General features: G+C 39.8%; 1 protein-coding gene and 1 pseudogene across 1 annotated transcript; one reads left to right on the forward strand and one right to left on the reverse strand.

The window, feature by feature from the left end:
- Window positions 1-920: 920 nt before the first annotated feature.
- Window positions 921-14,741, forward strand: HAUS1 (HAUS augmin like complex subunit 1). The gene is made up of 9 exons (XM_025997050.2): window positions 921-1,027; window positions 1,840-2,014; window positions 7,240-7,375; window positions 8,549-8,683; window positions 10,196-10,319; window positions 10,932-10,997; window positions 12,380-12,451; window positions 12,690-12,737; window positions 14,499-14,741. Exons 1-9 carry the CDS (start codon window positions 998-1,000, stop codon window positions 14,547-14,549), a joined length of 837 nt encoding a protein of 278 aa, XP_025852835.2. The 5' UTR covers window positions 921-997; the 3' UTR covers window positions 14,550-14,741.
- Window positions 14,742-25,828: 11,087 nt separating this feature from the next.
- On the reverse strand, window positions 25,829-26,667 carry LOC112918792 (large ribosomal subunit protein uL6-like; annotated as a pseudogene).
- Window positions 26,668-26,998: the final 331 nt, after the last annotated feature.

Genomic DNA, 26,998 nt, shown 5'->3' on the forward strand with positions numbered 1-26,998 from the left:
TCTATTTTTACAGGGTACTTGTAGGAATGAAACTAAAATAGGAAAATACAGAGAAAACTACACATTGCTGTCTGTGTAAAGAGAACCTCTCATAGTGTTAACTACAATGATGGAGAGAGAACTTCAGGAAACAAAAGAAATGAATAAAGAGGGCACCTGTGTGGCTCAGTGGTTGAATGAATGTCTGCCTTTGGCTCAGGTCATAATCCCGGGGTTATGGGATCGAGTCCTGCATCAGGCTCCTTGCAGGGAGCCTGCTTCTCCCTCTGCCTATGTCTTTGCTTCTCTCTGTGTCTCTCATGAATACATACTTAAAAAAAAAAAAAAAAGAATGAGGAATGGCTGATGTGGCAGTGACAGTGCCAGCAGTTGGATGCTATCAACTGGTTTTTTGTTTTTTAAGGTTTTTAAGTCATCTCTACACCCCAAGTGGGGGCTTGAACTCATGACCCAGATCAAAAGTCCCACTCTTCTGATTGAGCCAGCCAAGCTCCCCAACTCTCAACTATTTTAAAGCAGTCGCCAGCACATTTAGCTCTTTGGTAGTGGAAAATAAAGGCTAAGATTAAGACTGCTGCAGCTGATATTGCTAGGATAAAAAAATAAAAATTTTAAGTCAATGCACTTAAACGTGGGGAGAAACGAATATGTGCTATAAAGAACAAGTTTCAGGTATTTTTTAAGACAACTGATTCACGTCAGAAATAAAAATATAAAAAAGAAAAAAACAGCCTGGTTGTAGACCGCTGTCCCCATCGAGGAAATGATATCACCGAGCGCAGAGAGAGCCGCAAGGCGTCAATCCAGGAGAGCTGGGGGGCTGGAGCCTTGGACTAGCCTCGGACTCGGAGGCTCGGAGGCCTAGTAAAAACTACAACTCCCAGAAATCCCGGGACGAGAAGGGGGGCGGAACCAACGGTGTGTGGGCGGGGCCTCCAGAGCGAGCGGCGAACTTCTCCCGCGAGGAGCTTCTCGAGAAGTGGCGGGAGCGGCGGCTATGGAGGCGCAGGAAGAGAAGGAGGCGCAGGTGATGGGGCGGGAGCCGGGATTTGTGGCTTCCGGGGAAACGGCGTCTTTGACACATTTTCCCAGCGGGTGGATCTCCTGGGCGTTTCATGTTTACTTTTTTTCCTCCCCGTACTCTCCTGGTCCATCTTTAGAACCGCCTTCACCATCCTGCCTAGACCCCGGGGCAAGGGCGCCTGCCTTCTTTCCCGGGGCTCTCCTAGCGTGGTCTCGGGCGTGGAGAGCGGCGGAGCCCCTCGGTAGCGAGCCCTCTCATTGGACCCAGTGGGATTTCCGAATCCGAACCCACCTTCCAGCCCAGCCTCGCGGTTCACCGCTGCTTCCTAGTTAGGGTTTTCACACCTGACCTGGGCCTGCGTCCCAACCCCGGGTGCCCCCCGGTACAGCGGGGCCTTTGGTGTGTTGAGGGCGACGCCTTTTTCAGACTTTGCACGTATAATAATGCTTTAGCACCTTCATGTTGAGTTCTAAAATCAATCGAGTGATGCAGATTATTACCATGCTACTTTGTAGCTTTAGGAAAGGGTGGATTGTTTTCTGATAATGTTGTTCATCGTGCTTGCTCACCTCTGTTTCCTGACATCTGTCTGGTGTGTGGCTCCATAAAGACAAATTGTTTTGTTTTTGTTTTTGTTTTTTTTTTTCGTAAAGACAAATTGTAATGTGAAGTAAAGACAAATTGTAATGTGAAGTAAGTAGGATGCCAGAATATTTCTAGAAAACGTTTTGGTTGCCTCTGATCACTTCTTTCTGATGTTTGCTTCATGCTGTTACAATAAACAAGACTTATAATATTTTTCTTATAATGGTTAGGTTGCTGCGTGGTTGAAGAAAATATTTGGAGATCACTCCATTCCGCAATATGAGGTGAACGCTCGGACCACAGAGATTTTACATCACCTTTCGGAACGCAACAGGGTCCGAGACAGGGACGTCTACCTGGTTATAGAGGACTTGAAGCAGAAAGCAAGTGAATATGAATCAGAAGGTGAGATTAATTGCAGAGTTTTGGATGAGATAATAACTCGAGGTAACTACATTTTGTAACGCTAAGAATACAAAGTTAATTTAGTGTAGATTGCTTGTCAATTTTGCTTCTTGTTCTAGCCAGATTTGCCTCCCACTCCATTATTATAGCAACTTAATAAATCATAAACTTCATTGTAATGTCAATTTTATTGGTACTCTGATACCAGATAGTAACCCCTAACACATGAGTCTAAAGTTAGCCTGACATACGAGCCTTCAGTTTTTCACTTGCATATCTTTTTGGTCTGTTTTTAGTCTTTATGCTTTAGTTATAGTGACCCATCGGGACATCTGAGGTGACAGCCATGAACTGCCGGACTTGAACAAATCACGCTATCGCTGTGTATTCATGGGATCACATTAGAATTTTCTGCTGTGTATATGTAGCTTGAAAAAGTGCATTCAAGACACCTGTTGTTGTTTTTATAATACAAACTACACACAAAAGAATTGACAAAAGCCTTTCAGTGGGTTGGAATATACAAAAGAGGAAGAAAGTGAGACCTACAATTGCCCTGTATTTATTTAACTATGTCTTTGGTACATGTTACATGCAATATTTTGAATGTAGTACAAATTATATTGTAAATCTGTTGTGTATGGGCTTTCTTCCAGTTTTCTTTTAAAAATTAACATACAGCAAAATTGGCTTTTTGTTTTGGTGCACTGCTTTTAGCCTATATGCTATGTTTCCATGATGGAACAATACTTTATATACTTATTATTTTATGCAATTACTTTTTATTTTTTAAAGATTTTATTTATTTATTTGAGAGGGAGAGAGAGACAGATAGTGACAGAGATAGTGAGAGAGACCACAAGTGCGGAGGAGAGGGAGAAGCAGCTTCCCCACTGAGGAGGGAGCCCAACATGGGGCTCAGTCCCAGAACCCCAGGATCACGACCTGAGCCAAAGGCAGACACTTAGCTGACTAAGCTACCCAGGCACCCTATGCAATTGCTTTTTAAATCAGGAAAAAGGGGCGCCTGGGTGGTTCAGTCAGCTAAGTGTCTGCTTTTGGCTCTGGTCATGGTTTTAGGGTCCTGGAACGGAGCCCCCTGTCAGGCTCCCTGCTCAGCAAGGAGTCTTTCTCCTGCTGCCCCTCCCCTGTACTCAGGTGCTCTCCTCTCCGTCCCCCAAATAAATAAATATTTTTTTTAAAAATCAGGAGAAAAAATATGCATTTATGCTCTTCATAATTCCATAGCCACCTTTCCTGATATTCATTGTTTTTTGTGTGTGCATTTGAATTACTGTTTGGGGTCACTCGCTTTTAGCCCACAATAGCTTCTTTAGAATTTCTTCTAAATCAGAACTGCTTATGACAAATTCTCTCCATATTTGTCTATCTGGGAGTCTTTATTTTGCATTCATTTTTTAAAGATAGTTTCACTAAATGTAGGACTCTTTGAGAGTTTTTATCTTGAACACTTTGAATATGTTAACTCATTCTTTCTGACCTCCTTGGTTTCTGCCGAGAAGTCAACTGTAAATCTTATTGGAATTTCCTTGTAAATAATAAGTCCTTTTTTCTTTGTTGTTCTCAAGATCATCTCCTTATCTTTTACTTGAGCATTTTTACCTTGGTATGTATGTTTGTGGATCTCTTTGCATTTATTCTGCTTGGATTTGTTGAATGATTCAAGTTTTGTGGGGTTTTTTGAGTTATTCCTTGGATGTGTAAATTATTGATTTTCAATAAATGTGATAAGTTTTCAGGCATTATTCCTTTGACTGTTTTCTCCTACTTCTTTCTTCTGGACTCCCAACGTGCATATGTTGGTGTGCCTAATGGTGTTCCTTGTTTTTCTGTGGTGCTTTTTTTTTTTTCTCTCAACATTTTTCCTCTCTGTTCTTCAGCTTCCATAATCTCCATCACTTTATCTTCAAGTTCACTTATTCTGCCACTTCAAGTCTGTCGTTTATTTTCTCTAGAAACTTTTCATTTTAGTTATTGTACTCTTCAACTCCAGCATTTCCATTTAATTTTTTTTAGTAATTTCCATTTCTTTTTATATTCTCTATTTGATGCAACATTGTTATTATACCTTTTGTTGGGTCTATGTTTTTTATTTATTTTTTAAAGATTTTATTTATTTATTCATGAAACACAGAGAGAGAGAGGCAGAGACAAAGGCAGAGGGAGAAGCAGGCTCCATGCAGGAAGCCCGACGTGGGACTCAATTCCGGGTCCCCAGGATCCAAAGGCGGCACTAAACCACTGAGCCACCCGGGCTGCCCATTGTTGCGTCTTTAATCATGGTTTTCTTTTTCTTTTTTTTTTTTTTTAATTTTTTTTAAAGATTTTATTTATTTATTCATGAGAGACACACACAGAGAGAGAGAGAGAGAGGCAGAGACATAGGCAGAGGGAGAAGCAGGCTCCATGCAGGGAGCCCGACGTGGAACTCGATCCCAGGTCTCCAGGATCACCCTCTGGGCTGCAGGCAGCACTAAACTGCTGCGCCACCAGGGCTACCCTAATCATGGTTTTCTTTGGTACTATGAACTTGTTCATTATGCTATTTTGAAGTCTTTTCTGATAAATCCAACATCTGTCATTCTGACAGGCAGTTTCTGTTGCTTTTTGCTCTGGGTCATGCTTTCTTGTTTTGCATTCCTCTCTATTTTTTTTTTTGTGTGTGTGGAAATTGGACTTTTTAGATACTGTAATGTATTGTAGTAACTCTGGGTACAAGTCTCCCAACACCCCAACCCCTCAGAGCTTGTTGTCATTATGGTTTTCTTGTTTAATGACTGTCTGATTGTTTTTAATGAAATCTATTTACCCTTGATGGTATTTAGCCTGTGATACTTAAGTATCCCACAGTCACTGTGGGATGGCAGTGGCTTTGGTAGGATTGTCTTCCTCTCTTTCATGGACTATATCCAACTGCAAAATTCTGCTAATTGACAGCTGATTATTGTTTCCAACAATGTTGTGGGATATAAATTGCTCTACAAGTGAATCCAACCAAATTCTGGCACCCTTAAAGGAATAGTTTCAGAGGGCAGTGTTTGATATTTGTTGTGACCCTAGGATGGCTTTTGTCATGTATCTTATTTTCTGCTTCTCCTATGCAAACTAACTATAACTAGCCTACAGTTTAACCTGTGTCTTGATTCTTTTCCCAATTGCTTTTTACTATAACTTCCACAGTTCTTGAGAGTCTCTTTAAGCTTGGACTTCTCCAGGCTCTATTGCAAATGAATTCAATTCCTTTGGGAAGATGCTGGGAATTATCTCTTCTATGGCTTGCTTCTTCCTCTGCCCAGAATCTCTGAGTCAGGGATCTGGAGTTGGGGGTAGAGACATTAACATTAACAAGCTTTTCTCTGAGTGGCACTGCCATTGTAGATGCTGAGTGATTGGTTGACAGGGGAGTACAACAAGCCTCTTGGAAAAAACAAAAAACAAGCCTCTTGGTTTGCCTTTCCTGGGGTGGAATCACCACCTCATGAGCTGGTGCAGGACCCTTGGGACCCTGGTATTCTCAGCATGCTAGAAGCTCTCCCAATAGTCAAAACAGTCTGGAGTGGAGTCTTTGCCTCATTGAACTGGGAGGGAGAAGGTAAGGGTGGTCTTGGTTTAAATACGACAAACTCTCATCTTCCTTACTGAATTTTCATAGATTTTCTAGAATAGTTGATTCTTTATTTGCTATTTGTCCTTAGGACCATTTCCAGAGGTTTTAAATCATTGTGTTTTGGTTCTGGGTGGTTGTTGTTGTTTTTACATGGTTGGGTTTCTTACTTTGTTTTTTACAATTTTCGTCAGTTTCACTGGAGAGCAGGTATGCAGATCTTGTACTGTTTGGCTGGAAGTCTTAACTCCTGGTCTGTTGATTTTTGACAAGGGTAAGAGACAATTCAGTGGAGGAAAAAATAGCCTTTTTCAATGATTAGTGCTGGAGTAACTGGATGATCCACATGTACAAGAATGAAGTTGGACCCTCCCTCATGCCATATGTAAGAGTAAACTCAAAACAAATGAAAAACCTAAACACAAAAGCTAAACCTAAAACTCAGAAGACAACATCAGAGTATATATCTTCATGACCTTGAATCTGGCAGTGGTTTCTTAACTATGATCCCCCTAAACAGAAGCAACAAAGGAAAAAGATAAATTGGATATCGTCAAAATTAAAAACTTTTGTTCTCAAAGGACACCATCAAGTAAATGAAAAGACAACCCACACCATGGAAGAAAACATTTGTAAATCATATCTGATAGGGGACTTGTATCTACAGGGCACTTAAGTAGCTCACTTGGTTAAGTATCTGCCTTTGGCTTGGGTCACAATCCCTGGCATTGAGCCCCACATCAGGCTACCTGCAGGGAGCCTGCTTCTCCTCCTCCTTCTGCTGTTCCCCCTGCTTGTGCTCTTGGGCGCTCTCTCTCTCTCTGTCAAACAAATAATCTTAAAAAAGGGGGCGGGGGGACTTATATCTACAACATATAAAGAACCCTTACAACTCAATAATAAAAAGATAAATAATCCAATTAAAAATGGACAAGGGGTGTGAATATACATTTCTTCCAAGCAGATACAAAAATGGCCATTAAACCAGCATTGATAGCCATCAGGGAAGTGCAAATGAAAACTGCAATTCGACTTCACACCTACAAGGAGGGCTACAATCAAAAAGAAAAGTATTTGGGTCTTGAGTTATCATTATATTGATCATTATTAAGTTCTGTGAGTGACCACTATGCAAAAATAATAATAATGATGATAACAACAGTTGGTAATGTATGGAGAAATTGAAATCCTCATACACTTCTGGTAGGATTGTAATATCATACATTTGCTTTGGAAAAAAGTCTGATAATTCCTAAAATGGTTAAACATAGTTAGCGTGTGACCAGCAGTTCTACTCCTAGGTATATACCCAAATACGAAACGAGTAAAGACAGAATGTAGGTAAGTGGTTCCTAGGGCTTCATGGGTTGGGGAATTGGAATATGATGACTAAGAAATATGGGTTTTTTTTGGGGGGGTGTGATGAAAATGTTCTAAAATTGATCATATTGATGGTGTACAACTCTGAATATACTACACACCATCAAATTATATACTTTAGGTGGGTGGATTGTGTGATATGTGATGATTTCAATAAAGCTATTAAAAATTCAAATAAAACAAACATCTTAGTTACCATAGAACTCCTATATCTTTTCAGCCAAGCATCTTCAGAACCTTCTCATGGAGAGTGTGAATTTTTCCCCTGCCAATCTGTCTAGCACTGGTTCTAGGTACCTGAATGCTTTGGTTGACAGTGCAGTGGCCCTTGAAACAAAGGATACCTCACTAGCTAGGTAATTCTTGTGACAATTTTAATTTCTGAAATCATATATACTATAAGGTCTTGACCTGAGGACTTTTTCTTTCTCTGGGTAATTCTATATAGGAAATAAACAATAAATGCAGAAACACTGAATTTACTTATCCTTATCTTTGCCAATGAGTATGTGTAATTAATTCAGATAAGTTCAGTGTTCTTTAAATTTTCTTCTTCCAAGATTAGGTTTGTAAAGGTTGGTTCTCATGTATATTTGGAAAGAGGTTAGGTATTACTTACATCACTCAACCTAAACAATAAGAAAAGCAGTAGGTTAAATGATCTGATTGAGCATAGTGAATTATGGTCACTCTCCCCCTACTGGTAGAGTAGGTTAAGGACTTTTATTCTTAGGCATTCCAGCTATATAATGATATTATTATTTTCAACAATACTAAGGGGAAACTGAAGCTCAGGAAAAGTCTGTTAAATAACTTCTCCGAGCTGGTAAATGTCAGAATTGGGATTCCAACCCAATTTGACTCCAGAGTCCATATGATTACCATTGGTGGCCGTGTGTTAGCTATATTGTATAGCTATTCTACTTAATTGCCCATATAAGGACTTGGAATTTATATGTATTCTCAGTAGTGTTTCAGATATAAGAACATACGACTACATTGCAGCAGAAATCTAAACATGAATTAAGTCAATTCAGCAGACACCAAACACTAGTTATATGTAAGTGTATAAGCATAGATACGGATACTGGTACAGATACAGATACAGATATAGATACACGCATACATACAGGCACTGAGGAGGCAGAGATGAGTAGGATAATAGCTATGAGCAAGGATAGTCTCTATTTATGATCAAATAAGGGAGTTAGGTATGTAAAACTATAGTGTCGTTTGACATCTGTAACAATATGAGAGTATACCAGCTGTTGCTAAGTAGCACAGAGGGGTAGGAAGTTTCAAAATGGGAATAAATCTTATTTGAGTTTTGAAAGACAAATGGAAATTTGCCTGAAGAAGGGCTTTTCAGGCAATGGAAACAGCATATAAAAATGCATAGAGAAAAAATGCATGGAGCCTTGAAACAGTATGATTATAGAAGAATCCACATAAGTCATTGTTAGAAATGAGGAGTAATTGTCATTATTGTCCTTAATGTTCATTTTTATGTGACAAGATTCTTTTTTTAGTTTTATCCCTGCAGTGAATAATCTGACCTCTGATCTTTTCTGTACCAAATCCAAAAATGAAGAAATCAAGCTTGAATTGGCAAAACTTGAAAAAAATTTGACTGCAACGTTAGTGTTAGAAAAATGTCTACGAGAGTAAGTACTGAGTTGGAAGTGGTGAAAATGGTTATTATAAAGGCAGTAACTGGACATTGCCAGGTTTAGTTTTAGCATTAGATATGATTTAAAATACCTGTTAGGAACTGGGTTCCATAAATGGTTTTCTAAGTAAAAAATGACTTGGGTGGAGATAGGGGTTGGTTTGGTACAGATTTTCATCTTTTATTTCATGCAATTTTTTACTGTTTTTTTTTCTTTTACAATTAGCCTAGGTTATTTTTTTTTTTTTTAAGATTTATTTATTTATTTGAGAGAGCGTGTGAGCAAGTGCAGGACAGAAGGAGAGGGAGAGAAAATCTTAAGCATACTCTACATTGAGCACAGAGCCCAACGTGGGGCTTGATCCCTCCACCCTGAGATCATGACCGGAGCCAAAATGAAGAGTCAGATGCATAACTGCATGTACCATCCAGGTGCCCCAACAAATATCCTAGGTTTTATAATTTAGAGAATATATGTGAATTTTTTTTTACTTATAAGCAATGGTGCAATTTAAAATCACATTATATTTTGTTTCCCATTCTTACTGGAGGTCTGGTATCCCTCATTTTTTTTAAAGATTTTTTTTTGTTTGTTTATTTATTTTAGAAAGTGCATGTGTGCATGAGCATGCATGCAAGGGGAGGAAGGGGCACAGAGAGAATCTCAAGCAGACTCCCTCCTGATCATGGAACCTGATGCAGGGCTTGATCCTACAACCCTGAGATCATGACCAGAGCTGAAATCAAGATCGGACGCTTAACCAAGTAACCAACTAAGCCACCCAGGTGCCCCTAGAGCTCTGGTATCCATCTTGATGTTCTGGATGTTTTTAGATCCAGTTGCCCCAGAGATTAGGTGCTGTAAATCAGGAATATGGATGTACACGAGTAATTTGGTGGTGTGTAAATTTATTTAACAAATACTGAATATGTATATGCAAGGGACCCTGTCATGTCACATTTAGGAAAGAGGACTTTGGGACGTCCGTAATTCAAATTGGCTTGGATATATTAAATGACTTCCTTAAGCAGCAGGTTTATATCTCCAGGAATAATTGCCATATATTAATCTTAAAATTACTTAGTATTCCTTGAGAAAAATTCCAGGTAGCAACATGGAGGGAAAGATGACCTAGAAGAATACATGGTAGCTACTCTGGGATATAAAATATATGGTAGAGGGGCACCTGGGTGGCTCAGTTAGTTCAGCGTCTGTCTTTGGCTTAGGTCATGATCCCATGATCCCCACATCAGGCACCCTGCTCAGTGCGGTCTGCTTCTCCCTCTCCCTCTGCCTGCAGCTCCTCCTGCTTCTGCTCTCTCTCTCTCTCTCTCTCAAATAAAAAATAAAATCTTTAAAAAATAAAATAAATTATATAGTAGAAAATCCAGCAAGTATATTATCAACTTCTGATAGTCCAGAATTAAATTCCAAAAGTAGTAGAGTTTCTTCTTTATAGTAATTCCACTGCGGAGAAGAAAATGTTTTCAACTTTACTTTTTAAAGGGATCTAAAGAAGGCAGAGCTGCATCTCTCTACAGAAAGGGCCAAAGTTGACAATCGTCTTCAGAACATGGACTTCCTAAAAGCGAAGTCGGAGGAGTTCAGATTTGGAATCAGAACTGCAGAGGTTTGTACAAAAGACTGAATGTATTCTTTTCAGACTTCTTGTTGACCTTCACCCTCCCAACGAGGCAGTATTATTATTATTACCAGTTTACAGATAAGGGAACTATGGAGAAGGTGGGTAACTTGCCCAAAGTCACGTAGCTACTTAGCAGCAGATCCAGATTCAAACTCAGGCAGCTAGGCCTCAAAGCCCAGACTCTTAGTACTATACCCATCTTTTGGTAAATCTATGACTGAAATAATCCATATACTGCATAAAGTACTTAGATGCTTGTATAGGGATCCCTGGGTGGCGCAGCGGTTTGGCGCCTGCCTTTGGCCCAGGGCGCGATCCTGGAGACCCGGGATCGAATCCCACGTCGGGCTCCTGGTGCATGGAGCCTGCTTCTCCCTCTGCCTGTGTCTCTGCCTCTCTCTCTCTCTCTCTCTCTATCTGTGTGTGTGACTATCATAAATAAATAAAAAAATTAAAAAAAAGAAAAAAAAAGATGCTTGTATAGTTTTTCATCTATGATTTGTAGCTCCTCATAACTGTGTTATATGGTGAAAATATGTCATGATGGTCACTTTCAAAATACTGTTTTTGACTGAACTCCCTTTTTTGTAATTCTAGGAGCAGCTTTCAGCCAGAGGCATGGATGCTTCTCTGTCTCATCAGTCCCTAGTAGCACTTTCAGAGGTGAGCTCATTTTAACCCAATTTAGCTTCCTTTAAAATTTTAGTGCACAATCTGCTTTATGTTTTGTTTCTTTTTATAGAGCTTTGTTCACTATTGACCTGCTTTTTTTTTTAACCTCTGTACTTTATGTTCACCAGTATTTATACCTTTATTACTTGGTTAGCTGCATCTATCCTCACATTTGTTTGGTTTTCTGTATTTATTACTATTACTATATGCTAGAAACTTTTTGTTAGAGTCAGTTATATGTTGTTGATTTATCTGTAAAATAAATTTATTGAGGGATAATGTGTCAACCATCTAGGTCCTCTTCTTCTCTTTCCACTTACAGTAAAAATGCAGACCTGAAAACTCCTATAGGATGCAATTCTGGGTTTTTAGATGGTATAAGTATCATTTATTTTGGTAGAAGAGGGATAAAGAGGGAGTTTTGTTTTATTTTATTATTTATTATTTTAAGATTTTTTTGCACTTTGATTTTTGGAATCTAAAGTTGACAATTCATAAATACATATTTGAGATTCTAACTGTTCCCTTATATTCTGGTTCCTTTTTTTTTTTTCTTTTTTAAGATTTTATTTATTGATTTGACAGAGAAGGCACATGCAGGGGGAGCTGCAGAGAAGCACATTTCCCACTGAGCAGGGAGCCCAACATGGGGCCAGATCCCAGGACCCTGGAATTGCGACCCAAGCCAAAGGCAGACCCTTAACCAACTGAGCCACCCAGGCACCCTCATTCTGATTCCTCTTAATTACATTATTCTATACTCCTAGACAGCATACTTAGATCCTATTCTCTCTCTCTTTTTTTAAGATTTTATTTATTTGATAGAGAAGAAAGGGGGAAAGCTCGAGGAGGGCAGGAGCAGAGGGGGAGGGAGAAGCACAGGCAGACTGTGTGCTGAGCGCAAAGCCTGACACAGGACTCCATATCAGGACTCTGAGATCATGACCTGAGCTGAAACTAAGAGTTGGACACTTAGCCGATTGAGCCACCTGGGCGTCCCTATTCTCTTTTTCTAAAGATTTTATTTTTAAGTAATCCCTACATCCAAGGTGGGGCTTGAACTTACAACCCTGAGATCACGATACACATGCTCTGTGAACTGAGCCAGCCAGATGTCCTACTTAATCCTGTTCTTAATAAATGGGAGTATAACTTTTCTCTTTTAAGCATTTTATAAGGATTGTTTCCATTGGAAGTGAGTTTGTTATTCAAATGTCATTGAATCAAATTTGACCCATTGGTACAATTTGATACATTATTTAAAATATCTTAATGTTAATGCTTTATTATGTTTGGTTTCAGAAATGAGCAGTGTGTAGTTGCATTATGAATATCTCTATCACTCTGTGACTCTTGTGTTTTTCCACCCCCAGAAATTGGCAGAACTAAAACGGCAGACTATACCTTTGAAGAAAAAATTGGAGTCATATTTAGATTTAATGCCGGTAATTATTTTTATGAATTAAAAAAAAAGTCATCTCTAACTTTCCCCAAGAGTACTCAATGATCATGAAAATACTGGATCCATGTTGAAGGATTTAAAGTCTGCTGAATTTCAGAATTATATGTTCACTGGATACTCTTCTATAAGGTTTTTGCCTTTTGAAAAAGATGTACACTTTTTTCTCCTTGAGTCCTAGTTGAAACAATATAACCTCTCCTTGTTTTATTTTTCTTTAAAAGAACCCATCCCTTGCTCAGGTGAAAATTGAAGAAGCAAAGCGGGAATTAGTAAGTAGTTCCATTTTTTTCTTTTGATTTTTTAAAAAGAAAGAAAAAAGACACATATAATTAAAGCTCCCTTCATTCTTCTTATTCAGAGGTAAACCACAGTCCCAAAGTTGCTGTGTGTCATTACCAATGATTTTTTTAAATAATTTTGGTTTTTTTGAGTCAGGTCTATACTCATTGTGGGTCTTGAACTCATGACCCCAAGATCAAGAGTCACATGCTCTCTCACTGAGGCAACCAGGCACCCCTATGCAGTTTTGCATAAAACTTTTCCATAAAAACTTTTTTTTTTTTTTTAAACTTTTGGATATGTGTATATAGTTTTTTTTTTTTTTTTCTAAAGATTTTATTTATTTATTAATGAGAGACACAGAGAAGCAGAGACACAGGCAGAGGGAGAAGCAGCCTCCATGCAGGGAGCCTGATGCGGGACTCGATCCTGGGTCCCCAGGACCAGGCCCTGGGCTGAAGGTGGCGCTAAACAGCTGAGCCACTCAGGTCACCCTATATTTCTTTCCATAAAAAATACACAGTGATCATTTATCTTCTATAAAATTTTGCGGGATCCCTGGGTGGCGCAGCGGTTTAGCGCCTGCCTTTGGCCCAGGGCGCGATCCTGGAGACCCGGGATCGAATCCCACGTCGGGCTCCCGGTGCATGGAGCCTGCTTCTCCCTCTGCCTGTGTCTCTGCCTCTCTCTCTCACTGTGTTCCTATCATAAATAAATAAAAAAATAAAAAATAAAAAAAAAAAAAAAAAAAAAAAAAACTAAAATTTTGCATAGCTTTTCCTGGGTGGAAAAGGGGGGTTGGGAGACATAGAATATTCTAGGCAAAAGAATTAGCAAAGGTAAAAGAGCTAAAAAATGCAGTACTTGTCCGAGCTTTGGCAAGGGATGCTGCCCACTGCTTAGGACTATACAATGGTGATGGGGCTAAAGAAAATCAATTGGTTTTGATATAAAGGATCTTAAATATAAAGGGGTTTAGGGGACCACTGAACATTGCTGTGTGTTTATTTTCTAAGCTAAGGAGAAATGTGATCAAAGCTACATTTTTTTGGTTAGACCAGTTGTTTAGGAAGATTATTCTGGAGTCAGTGTATAGGGTGGATTGGAGGAGGAGGAAAGAAAATTGCATAAACCAGTTGGCCTGTTTTGACCAGGGGAGAAGTAATGAGAAAGTGACAACGAGAATGGAAAAGAGGTGACATGAGAGACGTTGCACAAGTACTTTGCCCAAGTGGTAGATGTTGGAAAAATGAGTTCATGTATCTTTACACTGATACACCGACTCGTCTCTTTAAAGGGTTATTCTCCCTTGAGATGTTTATTAGAATCAGAAGTCAGAAAACTTTTGGGTTGTGGAAGAGAGGGGGGAGATACAAAGGCAAGGAATGTCTAAAAGCACATTTAATATTTATAATGGTATTTTAAAAATTTCTTTAAGATTGATATACTTATTTTAGAGAAGGAAAGAGAAGAGAGCATGCCAGCAGGGAGAAGGACAGAGGGAGAGAGAGTCTTAAGGACATTTTCCACTGAGTGTGGAGCCCCATGTGGGGCTCGACTAAAACTCTGAGATGATGACCTGAGCTGAAATTAAGAGTCAGACCATAACCGACTGTGCCACCCAGGAGCCCCTAAAATTCTGTTTTAATGTTTTTCTTTTTCGCTTCCCTTATTTTAAATAATACTGGAAGTTAGAGTACTTGTTTTATGTCCTTATTTATAGAATTTATGGTGTTTTCTTCTTACTTTAGGACACCATTGAAGCTGAACTTACAAAGAAGGTAGACATGATGGAACTGTGACCAGAGTCAAGTATGCTTCATCTTCCCTAAACAGAGTAAATTGAAGAGGACTTGAAAGAATTGTTTTCTCTTGGCATTCCTTAATAACTTAACTCCTGTGTTCTTAGATAATAATGTCACTGTTGATGGAACAGTAGTTTCCAGTTGTATATTGCATTTCTATGCCCAAATACATAGTTTTCATATTACAAAGCATTATGAGTTCTCTTTGTTGCTGGCAGTTAAGTGTCCTTTGTTGGGTCTCTTTGGTAAACATTATGACATTTGTCATGTAGTCACTCATGAGGTCAGCTATGTGAAAAGGAGAGTTCTGCAACTCAGTTATGCTTCTTCCATTCCTCCCTCCTGGGTTTTGCTGTCATTCCTTCTGATCAGTTCACCTGCCTACCTCCAAATGTTAATATATGCAGGGATTTAGTTTATGAAAGAGATGACCTTTTAAATCAGTAGGGAAGAGGTGGGTAATTCAACACATGGTGCTAGATCCTTACTTCACACCTTATGTCAGGATAATCCCAAAGATCAAAGATTTAAATGTTAAAAAAAAAAAAGAAAGAAAAGAAAAAAGAACCAAGGAGAAGCTTTAATTTTATTTTTAGATTTTATTATGTATGTATGTATGTATTTGAGAGAGAGTGAGAGAGCCTAAGCAGGGGGAGCAGCAGAGGGAGAGGGAGAAGCAGGCTCCCCGCTAAGCAGGGAGGCTCAATCCCAGGACCCCAGGATCATGACCTGAACTGAAAACAGGTGCTTATAACTGAGCCAGTCAGGTGCCCCAAAGCCTTACTGTTTTTGGTTTTGTGTTTTGTTTAAATATTTTATTTATTTATTCATGAGAGAGAGAGAGAGAGGCAGAGACCCAGGCAGAGGGAGAAGCAGGCTCCCTGTGGGGGAGCCTGAATAAATAAAATCTTTAAAAAAAAAAAAAAAAGCAATCAGTTTTAAAAAGAGCTTTATTTGCAATCAATTATTTATTTATTTATTTTTAAAGATTTTATTTATTCATGAAAGACAGAGAGAGAGAGGCAGAGACACAGGCAGAGAGGGAAGGAGGCTGCATGCCGGTAGCCCCATATGGGACTCAATCCCGGGTCCCCGGGATCACCTCCTGAGCCGAAGTCAGACGCCCAACTGCTGAGCCACCCAGATGTCCCTGCAATCAATTTTTTATTTTTATTTTTATTTATTATTTTTTTTTTTTAATATTTTTTTGAATTTTTATTTATTTATGATAGGCACACAGTGAGAGAGAGAGAGGCAGAGACACAGGCAGAGGGAGAAGCAGGCTCCATGCACCGGGAGCCTGATGTGGGATTCGATCCCGGGTCTCCAGGATCGCGCCCTGGGCCAAAGGCAGGCGCCAAACCGCTGCGCCACCCAGGGATCCCTGCAATCAATTTTTTAAAGATTATCTAAATGACCTTAAAATTTTCCCTCCTTTTTTTTTTTTAAGATTTTATTTATTTATTCATGAGAGACGCAGAGAGAGGGGCAGAGACACAGGCAGAGGGAGAAGAAGGCTGCCTTACAGGGAGCCTGATGGGGAACTCGATCCCAGTACCCTGGGATCACGACCTGAGCCAAAGGCAGACACTCAACCACTGAGCCCAGGTGCTTCTCCCTCTCTTTTCCCACAAATATGTGGGTATACAAAAGACATTTGTATTTCCTTGAAGTCTGTATCTCCATCTCTTCTTTCTGCCTTGGCCTTATGATTTGTTTGACCGAGGAGACAATAGCAAATGTAACAAAAGCAGAGGATTAAAAGTTGTATTCAGAACTTGCCCTCTCTTATGGCTCTGGAATTCTGAAACCACTACGTAAAGAAGCTTGGGCTATTGGAGGATGAAATACTGCATGGAGCAGAAACAAGTGATTCTAGCTGAGCCCTGCCCCCACCCAAGACCAAGGAGGCTGCCAACTGCCAGCTATGTGAATGAGGCCTTCTTAGACCATCTGGCCCTGGCCAAGTCACCAGCAGACTGCAGAGATCAACCAAGCTGGCCCAGGCCAGAAGCCCACAAAATCAATCCATAATATCATGAGAAATAATAAATGATTATTGTTTGAAGTTTGTTTGAAATTTTGGGCTGGTTGCTTGCCACAGTAGATAATTGATATAAGTAGTTTGTGAAATTAATGTTCAAAATAAAAGGAGGGGATCCCAGGGTGGCTCAGCGGTTTAGCACCTGCCTTTGGCCCAGGGTGTGATCCTGGAGTCCAGGGATCGAGTCCCACATCAGGCTCCCTGCATAGCAGCAGTTCTCCTGCCTGTGTCTCTGCCTCTCTCTCTCTCTCTCTCTCTCTCTCTCTCTCTCTCTCTCTGTCTCTCATGAAAAAATAAATAAAAATCTTAAAAAAAAAAAAAGTAAAAGGAGAGCAAAAAACAACACACTGTAAAAATCAAGGAAATTTGGTACCAGCATAATTTTATAAAACTGATCATTATATTAGGTGTCAACGAGAAAATCCCTTAGTTAAAAGATGAAGACAGAAAGAATAGGTTTTTTAAAAAAACCTGTAAGTGTATGCTATACATGAGCGAAATATCTTAAAAGTAAGGATAGATGGATCCACAAGTATGATACATTACATACTTCTCTCAATAAGTGATAGAGCAAGCAGAAAAAAATTAGCGAAGATACAGAATATTGAAACAACATAATTAACAAACTTGATCCAAAGGACATAAAAAGAATCCTATACCGGGATCCCTGGGTGGCGCAGTGGTTTGGCGCCTGCCTTTGGCCCAGGGCGCGGTCCTGGAGACCCGGGATCGAATCCCACGTCAGGCTCCCGGTGCATGGAGCCTGCTTCTTCCTCCGCCTGTGTCTCTGCCTCTCTCTCTCTCTCTCTGTGACTATCATAAATAAATTAAAAAAACAAAACAAAAAAAAAAACTGTGGACAACAAAGCAGCTCAGGTGAGCTTCCCTGGTTGGCCATAAAAAAAAAAAAAAAAAAAAAAAAAAAAAGAATCCTATACCAAACTGCCATGGGAAACATGTTCTTTTTAGGTGAATCCAGAACATTTATAAAAATTGTCCAGGGGTGCCTGGCTGGCTCAGTCAGTAGAGCATGTGACTCCTGATCTCCAGATCATGAGTTCAAGCCCCACACTGGGTATGGAGCTTACCTAAAAAGAAAAAGTCCAAATAGTGGGCAGTAAAAAAAGCTCAACCACTAGAGGAGCACTGAAATCATATATACCATATTCTCTCATCACAATGCAATTAGATAAAAATAACTAAAAAGTTATATGTTTGGAATTTAAGAAATACATTCTAAATAACCTATAAATCAAATAATAATACAAATTAGAAAATATTTAGAACTGAACAATAGTGAAAACTGTATCAAAACTTGGGTTTCTGCTTCTGACTCTGATGCAGAAGAATGATCACATTGATTGTCTTGCTTTATGCAGAAAAACAAACAAAAAATAGGAAACTATAGTCTTCATATATTGAATAACAAAGAAGCACAGGACATTAATTTATAAGAGAAGAGAAAAAAACAAGGTGAGCCCTATGACTGCCCCAGCTTACTGTATGGAGATAGATGAACTGGACTTCATGAAAATTCAAATCTTTTGTGTTTCAAATGACATTATTAAGAAAGTGAATAGGGGGTGCCTGGCTGGCTCAGTAGGTGGAGCGTGTGACTCTTGATCTCTGGGTTGTAAGTTCACGACCCACGTTGAGTGAGTGACTATTTAAAATAAAATCTTTACAGAAAAAAAAATGAATAGACAATCCGTAGGATGGGGGAAAATGTTTGCAAATCACATGTCTGATATAGGACTTATATGCAGAATCTGTAAAAACTCTTACAACTTAATAATAAAAGGCAAACATCAAAGGATACAGTCAATAAAACTAAAAGACAACCTACAGAATGGGAGAAGATATTTGCAAACGACATATCAGATAAAGGGCTAGTTTCCAAAATCTATAAAGAACTTATTAAACTCAACACCAAAGAAACAAACAATCCAATCATGAAATGAGAAAAAGACATGAAGAGAAATCTCACAGAGGAAGACATGGACATGGCCAACATGCACATGAGAAAATGCTCTGCATCACTTGCCATCAGGGAAATACAAATCAAAACCACAATGTGATACCACCTCACACCAGTGAGAATGGGGAAAATTAACAAGGCAGGAAACCACAAATGTTGGAGAGGATGCGGAGAAAAGGGAACCCTCTTACACTGTTGGTGGGAATGTGAACTGGTGCAGCCACTCTGGAAAACTGTGTGGAGGTTCCTCAAAGAGTTAAAAATAGACCTGCCCTACGACCCAGCAATTGCACTGTTGGGGATTTACCCCAAAGATTCAGATGCAATGAAACGTCGGGACACCTGCACCCCGATGTTTCTATCAGCAATGGCCACAATAGCCAAACTGTGGAAGGAGCCTCGGTGTCCATCGAAAGATGAATGGATAAAGAAGATGTGGTTTATGTATACAATGGAATATTACTCAGCAATTAGAAACGACAAATACCCACCATTTGCTTCAAGGTGGATGGAACTGGAGGGTATTATGCTGAGTGAAATAAGTCAATCGGAGAAGGACAAACAGTGTATGTTCTCATTCATTTGGGGAATATAAATAATAGTGAAAGGGAATATAAAGGAAGGGAGAAGAAATGTTGGGAAATATCAGGAAGGGAGACAGAACATAAAGACTCCTAACTCGGGGAAACGAACTAGGGGTGGTGGAAGGGGGGAGGAGGGCGGGTGTTGGAGGGGAATGGGTGACGGGCACTGAGGTGGACACTTGATGGGATGAGCACTGGGTGTTTTTCTGTATGTTGGTAAATTGAACACCAATAAAAATTAATTAAAAAAAAATAGTGAAAGGGAATATAAAGGAAGGGAAAAGAAATGTTGGGAAATATCAGGAAGGGAGACAGAACATAAAGACTCCTAACTCTGGGAAACGAACTAGGGGTGGTGGAAGGGGAGGAGGGCGGGTGTTGGAGGGGAATGGGTGATGGGCACTGAGGTGGACACTTGACGGGATGAGCACTGGGTGTTTTTCTGTATGTTGGTAAATTGAACACCAATAAAAATTAATTTAAAAAAATGGGAAGGGATTTGAGTAGACATTTCTCCAGTGAAGACCTATAAATGCCCAAATAATCACATGGAAAGATGCTTAACATCGTTAGTTATTGGGGAAGTAAAAATCAAAACCACAATAAGATGCTACCTCATACTCAGATGGCTAGAATTTTAAAAAATGTTGAATTAAAAACAAGTGTTGGTGAAGATATGGACAAATTGGAACCCTCATATAGTAATGGTAGGAATAAAATGGTATAGTCGTTTCAGAAAACAGGCAAGATCTCAAATGATTACTCTATGACCCAACAATTCAACTCTTAGGTATATACCCCAAGAGAAATAAAAACACATCCACACAAAAACTTACATGTGAATGTTTACATTAGCATTATTCATAACAACCCAGATGCCAACCATCTGATGAGTAGACAAACAAAATGTGGTTTATCCCTACAATGGAATATTATTCAGCCATAAAAAGGAATGAAGTATTGATATGTGCTACACTATGGATGAACCCTGAAGTCATTATACTAAGTGAAAGAAGCCAGTCAGAAAAGACCATATGTTATAGGATAACATTCCCATGAAATGTTCAGAAATGTATAGAGAAAGAAAGGAAATTGATGGTGCTTAGGGTTGAGGAGATGAGAGATATGGAGTCATAGCTAAAGGGCACAGAGTTCCTTTTGAGGTAATGGTTGCATGTGAATATATCAGAAACCATTGAATTATATACTTTATTTATATATATATATTTATTATTTCTAAGTAGACTCCACACTGGTCTTTAAGCCCAATGCAGGGCTTGAACTCAAGACCCTGAGATCAAGACCTGAGTTAATATCAACAGTCGGACACTTAACCAACTGAGCCACCCAGGTGCCCCAGATTATATACTTTAAATGGGTGAATTGTATGGTATGTGAATTAAATCTCAATAAAACTGTTGAAAAAAAGGTATGCAGATTAAAAAAAAAGTAGAGCTGTTTCTATTTGCAGGTGAAATTAAGGGGAGTGGATGTGGTGTATGGGCAAGCAAATATCCAAAGCAGCCCAGAATTAAAACTTTTGTTCTAATTTCATTTCCAGATCTCTAACCTACATATTTTATGGAAATGTCAAATATACCCATATGGAAGGGGTTTGGGGATCAGTGTGTGAAATGGGGCCTCTTTTTGTCTCTAATTCTGACTCCTGGGCTGTATGTCTATAGAGAGCCACTGCTTTACCCCTAAAGACTAATGCATTGATCTCCTAAGCACAGAGACCTTCTTAGATGATCATAGTAAAATGGTTAAATTCAGGAAATTTAACATTGATAAAATATTACTATCTAATATATAGTCCCTATTCAAATTTCTCTAGTTGTCTGAATAGTGTGCTTCATGGGTGGAGGGATGGGTGAAATAGATAAAGGGGATTAAGAGATATAAACTTCCAGTTACAAAATAAATAAGTCACAGAGGTGAAACATGCAGCATAGGGAATATATCAATAAGATTGTAAAAATGTTGTCTGGTGACAGATGATGACTCACTGCCCTCACCATGGTGAGCGCTAAATAATGTACATAATTGTTGAATCATTATGTTGTACACCTGAAATTAATAGAACACTGTATGTTAATTTTACTTCAATCTTTAAAAATGTGGGGTATTCAGGGACACCTGACTGGCTTGGTCTCTGGGTCATGAGTTTGGGCGCCACGTTGGGTGTAAAGCTTACTTTAAAAAAAAATGGTGGGGGGCGGTGGCTGGCTGCCTCATTTGACAGGATATGTGGCTCTTGATCTCAGAGTTGTAAGTTCAAGTTTTAAGGACATCCACATTGGGTGTAGAGATTACATAAAAAAAATAAAATCTAAAAAAAAAAAAAAAATGTGGGTTGCTCAGGGGCATAAAAAGTTCCTAAAAAAATAAATAAATAACACAATGTGCTTCCTAACCATTGTTTTTCCAACCCGAGACCATACCTTGTGTGTAATTGTCTCTCTCTGAAGCCAGCTTTTGATACCTGGTTTTGACCATTTTGCTTTTACTGTTTTGGTAGACCCCTCTTTCTAGGTCTATGAAACATTTCTCCTCCAAATTCAGCTGTCTGAGCTAGTCCAGCCAGGGCGGCACACATCAAGAGACTATGCATTTGGGGTCCAAGCCTTGAAGAGTCACTCAGCTTCGCCCCATGTTCCGCCCTGTGGGAAGGGCAGTACTGGCAATAGGGTTGCCTTTGCCTATTACTAAATTAAGAAGCTGTGGCCTAGGCAGGGGCTCGAGTTACCAGCAGAATGGGATTAGCTATTACAGTTTCTGCTGCTTTGGAGGTGTGTTGAAGCTCAATATTGGGAAGTGTAGCATGAATGAAAAGATATTCCTCATCAAAATGTGTCTGAAGCTATTTTAGGACTGAGGACTGTGTGTGTGGATGTCCTTGGAGTCTGCTTGGTTGCCAGGGGATCTTTTCCTTGTGATTGATCAGGGGAGCACGTGACAGACGGTACACCACCGTCTGGCTAGGACCCTGTACCTCAAGGTCCTGGGTTTGATGAGACACCACCGAAAGAAGCCACTCTGCCTGCTGTATTTAGTACCATGATGCACACATGTCCTCCTGACCTTGGCTTCCTCTCACGTTGTACAGATATATATTTTTAGGTTTATCTTACAGCTCCCAGCTCTCACATTGACAGTTTTCTTTAAATTCTGCAGCCACGGTCGTGGGCTGACAGCCTGCCTCTGCTGCGTTGGGAAAGAGAATTGTTCTCTCTGCCCTTTCAGAATCCAGATTTCCTACAGCATGTCTAGATACCGAGCACAAAGCCTAGATCTTATGCTTCTAGCAATGTGACCTTAGAGACGTCATGGAAACTCTCAGGTGTCCAAAGGATGTAATAGTGGCCCTCCCTCTCTTATCACTCAGTCCATTCATTCGCTTATTTAGTAACAAGCTTTATTAAATACTGTGTGTTAGGTTGTGGGACCTCAAAGATAAGAATTTCCCTCAGTCTCAGACAGGCAGTTTATAAATTCACAGAATATCAGATTGGACGGGACTGTCCAGTCCAAATTTTAGTCTTATAGACCAGGAGCCTGAGGCCCAAAGAAGTAAAATGACTGCCCAGATGTCACACCCAGTTACTGACCAAGTTGGGATTAGAACCCAGATCATTTCTTTCCCAACGAAAGGATCTCTCCTCTGTATCACCTGCTTTTAGCTAAACTGTGGTGAGCTTCAATTTTCCTTACCTGGCCTTACATTAACATTGTAAAATTAGTATCCAATGATTGAGAAGATATACAGTAACTAAAACCTACATGAAGTTAGAAATTAATACCATTTTGGGGATGCCTGGGTAGTGCAGTCTGCTAAACATTCAACTTTTGATATTGGCTCAGGTCCTGGTATCAGGGTCAGGAGATGGAGCCCTGCGTCAGGCTCTGCGCTCAGCATGGAGTTTGCTTGGATTCTCTCTCTCTCTGCCTCCCCCTTCTCTCTCTCTCTAAAATGAACAAATCTGGGATGCCTGGGTGACTGAGCAGTTGAGTTCTCTGCCTTTGGCCCAGGATCGAGTCCCACATCAGGCTCCTTGTAGGGGGCCTGCTTCTCCCTCAGCCTATGTCTCTGCCTCTCTCTCTCTTGCTGTCTCTCATGAATAAATAATTTTTTAAAAAATATAAAAATAAAATAATAAAATAAATCTTTAAAAGAAGAAGAAATACCATTTTTATATCAATTGGAATTCATTCATCAAAATAGCACCTATGATATTTGAAAAATAGTTGTCATGTCTGTATGAGACTTGGTACATATCCAGTCTACAGGTCTTCCTGTGTATATGTATAGATTCTGGATCCTTCCTGATAGATAACTTTGTTCTCCCTGTCTTGTCACCTATTTCTGTATTGGGGACCTGCTCTCATGCTGCCCAGGATCATTAGCACAAGTTCACAATACCAAATACTCTCTATTGACCAAGAAGTTTCTCTGAGACATTGCATCTGTCTTAAATTGCATTTAACTGCATAATAGAAAACACAAAGCCATGGCTCAAACAGAAGAGAGGTTTATCTTTCATGTAGTATACCAGAAGCAGGCAGTTCAGGATGAAGATGGGGGCCTTTCTGGTCATCAGGGACTTTGATTTTTTCTATGTAATTCACTATCTTTTTAGCATTGGTTTCCATCCTCAAGTCATATAATGTCTGCTGCGTTAGGTCACCTCACAGTCATCTAATGGCTCCCGCAGCACCAGTTTTCATGTCCACATCACATTGGACAACTCCAGCTGCAAGTGGGGCTGGAAAATGTAGTATTTTCATGGGCACATTGTTACACAGGATAAATCTGGGCTTTTGTTACCTAAGGAAGAGTGAGAAGAATTAACAAGGGGATGTCTAGAAATCCCTGCAGCAGAAGAAACCCTTTTAGTTTACCAGTCCTGGGTTGAACCTTCTCTTGTAGCTCCATTCTGTGGAAATCAGATTGACAGAGATTAGATTTCTTTTCTTTTTATTCAGCTTTGCCATTTTTTTTTTCTGTCAATTTTCTTTCTAACAAAGTTCAGTTTTCTTTCTCTTCCAATTTGAGATGTTGGACTCCCTCTATTTGGATTTCTTCAGTAACTCTTCTTAATGTTTGCTTCATATTCTAGAGTTATGTGTCTCTCTGTTTCTAGGTTTATAAGCGCATATGCTTTTTTTAAAAAAAGATTTATTTATTGGGACACCTGGGTGGCTCAGCAGTTGAGCGCCTGCCTTCAGCCCAGGTTGTGGTCCTGGAGTCCCAGGATTGAGTCCTGTATCAAGCTCTCTGCATAGAGCCTGCTTCTCTCTCTCTGTGTCTCTGCCTCTTTCTCTCTCTGTGTCTCTTATGAAAAAATAAAATCTTAAAAAAAAAAAGATGTATTTATTTGAGAGAGAGTGCACGAACCAGCGTGAGTGGGAGGAGGGGCAGAGGGAGAAAATCTTCAAGCAGACTCTGTGCTGAGTGTGGAGCCCATTGCAGGGCTCAACCCCATGAACCATGAGATCATGACCTGAGCCAAAACCAACAGGGGGTTGCTCAACCGACTGAGCCACCCAGGCATCCCAGGGCTTCAGTTTCTTGCTAACTATCAGCTGAGGCTGCCTTCAGTTCTGTGTGGCTAGCTACCCAAGGTCCCTTGCCAAGTGAGATGCTCCAGTATGGCCACTTAATTCTGGAAGCCAGCAAGGGAGGTGAGACTCCAGGAAATGGGAGTAAACAGATGCCATAATCTTTTTTCTATTTTTAAAAAAGATTTATTTATTTATTTGACACAGAGAGAAAGCATGCATGCACATATGTACATCAGGAAGGGGCAAAGGGAGAGGGAGAGAGAGAATCTCAAGTAGACTCCTCATTGAACAAGGAGGCCAATGCAACTGGAAATCATGACCTGAGCCAAAATTGACAGTTGGATGCTCAACCGACTGAGCCATCCAGGCGCCCTGCCATGATCTTATATAGCATAATTGTGTAATCTCATCATTCACATATTCATGAAATTATGTACTTCTCATCACCTTTGCCTTATTCCCTTAATTAAAAGAAAACCACTGTCCATCCTCAAGGGTGGATCATACAGGGGCCACTACAAGAGTCTATCCACACAGCATTTCTGCCAAGAAGTCACCTATTATCTTAACATTATTTATTTGAAAGTAACGTGCCTTTTTTTTTCTGTGGCTCCTTTTTAAGATTTTTCTCTTTGGTTTTCAGCAATCCCATTATATTCCAGGTGTATTTTTCTTTGAACTTCTCTTAAGTTTTATAGAACTTCTTATGTTAGTGTCTGGATAGTTTTTTTTATCTATTTGAGAACATTCAGCCATTATGTCTTCGAATATTGCTTCTGCTTTATTCTCTCTTTCCTTTCTGGTATTCCCAATTACCCACACATTAGACTTCCTCACTGTATCTCATATGTTTCTTACATTCTTTTCTGTATTCTCCATCCTTTTTCTCTTTCAATTTTTAGTGTCTTTTTTCTCTCTCGAGCCTGAATATTTTTACCCACCTATCTTCCAGATTACTAATCTTGTGAGTCTACTCCTGTTAGACACTTCCTCCTCCCACTGCCCCAAATCAAGACACAGCTTTTATTGTATCTTTAAAATATCACAAATAAGTCTGAGGAATCATCTGGTATCTTGCTGTTTCTGTAGCTGAGAAACTTAGCTCTTATTCATCAGCCTGCTAAACTGTTCCTTTTTCAAAAATATAGATACACCCAGAAATTCTCTGATATCCTTGTTTTTAACTGTTGTGGCTTAATGAATCAAAACAGCTGAATTCAGTACAAGCTCAATATTGTTTCCTTCAAGAATTAACTCACCTTGGGACGCCAGGGTGGCTCAGTGATTGAGCATCTGTCTTCAACTCAGGTTGTGATCCTGGGGTACTGGGATCAAGTTCCACATCAGGCTCCCCTCAGGGAGCCTGCTTTTCCCTTTGCCTGTGTCTCTGCCTCTCATGAATAAATAAATAAATAAAATATATAAAAGAATTAACTCACCTTTCTGGGCTCAAGATACTGAACAATGATGCCAGGCCTCATCTGCACCCCATGGGTATATTTTTCTCCCAAGAAATTTTGGGTTTCCATAAGAGAACATTCTCCTGAATAATAACACTGATAGGGAAGTGAGCATACACAGACCACATCTGGTAACATACGCCCAATGTAGCACCCTCTGTCATGTTCTGTGACAACAGAGAGTATGAACAGTAGCCAGTTCCTTTCTATATCTCTGCCATTTGTCAGCTCAGGGCCTCTTCTTTTTCTTTCCAAGGAGACTGAAATCTACATTGATGCAGTTGAAAGTCCTCCACAGGGTTCCTCTGGGGCCCTTCACAATAACAGTGCATCCCTTCAGAGCGATATGGACGTTTTCTGGAACGTCAGCAGTCTGATTGCTGAGAATTGTCTTCACCCTCGTAGCAAATGAGTTAAAAAGGATCTTGTGAGACACTTCTGTTGCATTACTGTCCCACTTTTCGGCATTCCTCTCCCACGCCATTTATGATTCAGCACATTTTTCAAAGGGGAAAGATATGGTCAGGTAGTAAGAATTTCCTGTCCCCTTCAGGACAGGAAAAATCAGCCAGACTAAGAATCAAAGTGATATGAGACAGATGAACAGGAGAAAGTAAAATTTTCCTGCATATATGGAATCCACACAGACATGGAAATTCCTAAAACAGGCAAAATGGGGTATATATGTCAGTTTGGACCAAGGAAAAGGGGCAGAGGCCTGGGACTTCAAAGGGAAGGAATGTAGGGGCACCTGAGTGGTTCAGTGGTTGAATGTCTCTCTTTGGCTCAGGTCATGATCCTGGGGTCCAGGGATC

The sequence above is a fragment of the Vulpes vulpes genome, chromosome 13, assembly GCF_048418805.1.
Source record: "Vulpes vulpes isolate BD-2025 chromosome 13, VulVul3, whole genome shotgun sequence".
Lineage (NCBI taxonomy): Eukaryota > Metazoa > Chordata > Mammalia > Carnivora > Canidae > Vulpes > Vulpes vulpes.

Coding starts and splice junctions, on each gene's coding strand:
- HAUS1 (XM_025997050.2), top strand. CDS start 998: ATGGAGGCGCAGGAAGAGAAGGAGGCGCAG. Junction 1,028..1,839: donor AGGAAGAGAAGGAGGCGCAG/GTGATGGGGCGG, acceptor TATAATGGTTAG/GTTGCTGCGTGGTTGAAGAA. Junction 10,998..12,379: donor CCCTAGTAGCACTTTCAGAG/GTGAGCTCATTT, acceptor TTCCACCCCCAG/AAATTGGCAGAACTAAAACG.